Below are 4,339 nucleotides of genomic sequence, written 5' to 3' on the forward strand. Positions count from 1 at the left end.
CAAAAAAAAAATAATAAAATAACTGGTCTCTTCACTGCCTTAGAAAATTCATACTTAGGAGCATTTCCTCATGTAATTCAAAATAATTTTTATTGTATACCATTTTCAAAGTGTGGCCATTTTTGTCTAAGTTTTTTGGTTATATGTTCATATATGTGCACTTTTATAAATTATTCAACGTTAACCTTTCAAATAAACTGAATTGTCTTCATCATATTCTAGCATGAATCAGATCCCTTTTTTGGTTAGCATTGAAAATAATCATTGGATATGTGTTAAATATTTGTCGACAGACACTTTTTGTAAAGAGGATATCACAAAAAAAAAAAAAAGCTTCATTGAAATCTTTGTTCTTATGTCTGGAACCTCCCATAAATTTGATTTTTTTTTTTTTAAATTTTGAGAGGCTTTTGGAAATTGAATCTACAAAATTAGCCTGTTAAAATATTTGGATAACCATATGATTTCTCAGTGAATTGGGTAGATTAAGTCACTAAAAAATCTCTGTTTGTAATTTTCTCAAAACTTCAAATTTGTAATGTAACAACTTTATTCACTCATGTCTTAAATTATAAAAATAAAAACTTCTTCTTTGTGTTTTCTGTAACAGTGATAGATCTCCAATGACACTTACAAATGAAGACAGTCGACAATACATCACTTTGAAAAATAAACTTCAATCCATATTCAATATCAATAAAAAAAAAAAAAAGTATAAATATAATACATTCAGCCTGAAATTTAATAAATACTTATTTCCTAACAAAATCCAGAACGACAGCTAAAATTACCTGCTTTCTTTTGTTAACTAATTTTTAATGTTTATTAAAGTAAATATTGATGCCAGTTATTGTACAATTATTTAGCATCAGTCGACATTTCTTAAGTTAAATAATTTAGTAGAACGAAGAGAACTTTAAATAGTCGTATAGTTATTATTGGACATAGATAGTTTAAGTGTGAAATAACTAAGAAAATGAAATTGCACAAAAATTTATGAACTAGTGTACTAAGCCAAATTAATGGCAACTTTACCTATGTAAGAGATAATATTTAATAAACAAACAATATTTCATTTAATGAAACAAGTATTTAGGACATGATATATGTGGAAAGTGTAAAATATTAAATGATTAAGACTTCAGAAATTGTTTTATTCTGTAATATGTACATAGTATACAAATTGTATACATCAACAGGAAATACAAAAACATATCAGTCAGTAAGGTATACAATTCCTCAAACAGTTATATTAAAAATTCTTTCATAAACAAATTATGTACTTTTCACAGAAAAGTATTTCAGAACAAAATGTTCAATAATCTATCTCCTAATGAAATAGCTTTTAAACTTTTCTAAATTTCCGTTGCTAATAAGAACATCAAGAAAAACATATTGCTGATTGTTCTCATCAGTGAAACAATTTGAAATTGCTGTTTCTTTCTGAAGCCAGAAGTATTCCCTACCTCCATTAATTACTCTAATTCTAATTTTTTTAAGATTCAGAGCATTAATAATCCCTGTCTCAATTTTTTCTTCTAATTTACTAAGACCAGTGTTTTTGGTGCAAGAAGTGAGGATCAAATCATTATCAACAGTAGTAATTGTTGGTACTTTATCACATTTATTACCAACTGAAATTATGTTTTGCATTACACCAGTTCTCAAATTGAAACTTTCTAGGGTCTTTAAAACATGAGATTTCTGCATAACATGATCAGGATGACTAATATCCTGAACATGAACGATTAAATCAGCTTGAATAGCATCCTCTAAAGTCGCAATAAATGGTTCTAAGAGATTTGTGGGTAAATCAGAAATAAACCCTATAGTGTCAACATATAAAACTTTTAAATTACAAGGCAATGTACCGGCATGAACAGTTACATCAAGAGTAGCAAATAGTTTGTCTTCAGGATTCATTTTTTCTTCTTCAGTTAAACATTTAATTAATGATGTTTTTCCTGCATTTGTATATCCGACTACTGCAACAATTGGAAATTCCATGTTCCTACGTTTTTTTCTAAGTAACTCTCTATTTTGTCTTAATTTATCAATAGATTTCTTTACTTGTTGTTCATAAAAAGAAAGCGCTTTTAAACGTTTTGTCATAATGGTTTCTCCAGAACCAATTCCTGTATTTTTAATGAAAGTTGTTCCGTCTAATTCATTTATGCCTCTAATCCGAGACCTTATGAATGGAATTTCAGCCAGACTTACCTGCAATTTTGCTTCTTTGGTCACTGCATGTCTTTTAAATATATTCATAACAATGGAATAGCGATCAAAAACTGGAACACTGAATAGATCCTCAAGAAACAAGTGCTGATTTATCTTAAGCGACTTAACATTTACGAAAACACTAGTGATTAATTGATTTTTACAGATTAAAGTTTTAACAATTTCAAGTTGCCCCTTATTAAAAAATGATTCTTTATCAAATGAAAGTAATGATATTTTCTTTTTACCAACTATTTTCCAATCATGAAGGGTTTTTATTATAGAAACTGCTTCCTCTAATTGCAGATCAGGAGATGTGTCCTGCTTCTTTTTTGGGCCCCACTTAATGTAAGGATGTACAATGAACACTTGGTGAGGCATAGAAGCTAGTCTTAAACTTCTGGGGACTAAATCTTTAACTTCATCATCATAAAATAGTTCAAGAGCAGTTTGTGTGACATCTGAATTTGTACTGGAGCATTGTCGTTTATCACAGTAGAAAATATCAAGAGGATGAATTACATTGCTTAAGAATTTAGCGCCAATTTCATTCTTTAAAATACATTTAGTAGATTTTGTTTTTATTATATTATGATAAAATCTGACAGAAACTTCTTTGCAACTTAAATTATTCAAAATTATGCTATTCAAATTAAACCGCATAATAAATTTTAAAAATTACGGAAAACAGGCAGAAGAAAATATCTTCAGCCCTAAGTATGAAATTAAAAATAAACAAAAAAAAATTATAGATTTCAATTTGTATACCTAAGTTGAACTTCTTGAAACATTTGAACTGTGCAGCGCAGACCACTAATGATTAGTTCATTCACCAATCTAATATACATAGACCTAAGGCTAGATTTATATGAAGGAGATAGATGTATTGTAGTAGAAGAAGCCATTCGAATGTTGATATTTGGAATAAAAAGGTAGAAGAAACACAAATGGTGTCCCCTCAAAAATTCAATCTCCTGAAAATTTTTCTGATTTACAACATTTATATGAGGTCAATTAAAAAATTGCGGTCCTAGTCAATATTCGAAGAGCTGCTTTTCAGGAAAAAGGTTCAAACATTTCTTCAAACCGTTTAGGAATAAGATAAAAAATTTCAGTTCTTATTGAAACATAATTCACGGATTTTCAAATTACTGCTGATAGTCAACTTGGAGCAGCTCCACAAAAAAAAATTGCGAGAAAGTACCAGTAAAAAGCGAGTATGAATAAGTAATTATTTTCATCACTAGAACTACTCAGTAGTCACACGAAAAATAATTTAGAAAAAACTAGAAACCAATTATAGGCACGTAACTTGCGAGATGTAAAACAGAATGGTTTTCATTTTTTAATTTTATGAGAAGAGAAGATGGTCGGGGGGGGGGTTTGCGGTCAGCAGAAACAACAGAAATAAACAAAAGAATTATTTATTTGTGCCGACGTTTCAACCAAATTATCAGATCTTCATCAGGACTATAAAAACAAAAGATGAACAACCATCATTCAGAGAGAAAAAAATATATAAAGTAAAAAATAGACTAACGAATTTGGAAATATACATAACAATGAAATGAAAATATATACTAGTTGATTAAGAACTATGGACAGACAGTAGTAGATTGATAACATTATTATTTATATACATAAAAATGTGAGTAATAAATAAATGATACAGTGGGTAAGAATGTTATATTGATGAGTTACATTAAAAACCTTTTAGTTATATAGATTTATTTACTCCCAACTTAAAGATCCCATTCCTCAATACCGTTCTCACGTTGGGTACCGTATACCTTGTTCTACTCCTAATTGTAACGCATCTTACATTGGTAAAACTAAACATTTACTCAAAGACCGCATAACCCAACACAAGTATTCCGTCTCTTCCCGTAACTTCACTGTTTCTAAACTGTCTGAACATAGCTTATCGCTCAACCACTACTTTGATTTTGATAATAATTCCATTTTAGCCACCGTTTCTAACCATGATAAACGGCTGTTATCCGAAAGTATTTTTATATAATTAGTGTTCCCCAGCTAATCACAAAACTGACAAACGAAACTTGTCCCTAGCCAATTCCCACATTATCAATTTATTTTTTTATTATTTATACCCGTAATT

The 4,339-nt window shown here is 29.2% G+C and overlaps 1 protein-coding gene across 1 annotated transcript; it reads right to left on the reverse strand.

Moving 5' to 3' along the window:
• Positions 1 to 1,133: 1,133 nt before the first annotated feature.
• LOC106692049 (putative GTP-binding protein 6) lies at positions 1,134 to 3,262 on the reverse strand. The gene has a single exon (XM_014437956.3). It carries the CDS (start codon positions 2,881 to 2,883, stop codon positions 1,324 to 1,326), a length of 1,560 nt encoding a protein of 519 aa, XP_014293442.1. The 5' UTR covers positions 2,884 to 3,262; the 3' UTR covers positions 1,134 to 1,323.
• Between the last annotated feature and the right edge of the window lie 1,077 nt (positions 3,263 to 4,339).

Source organism: Halyomorpha halys, unplaced genomic scaffold, assembly GCF_000696795.3.
Source record: "Halyomorpha halys isolate HHAL.00 unplaced genomic scaffold, Hhal_1.1 Scaffold7950.1, whole genome shotgun sequence".
Classification (NCBI taxonomy): Eukaryota; Metazoa; Arthropoda; class Insecta; order Hemiptera; family Pentatomidae; genus Halyomorpha; species Halyomorpha halys.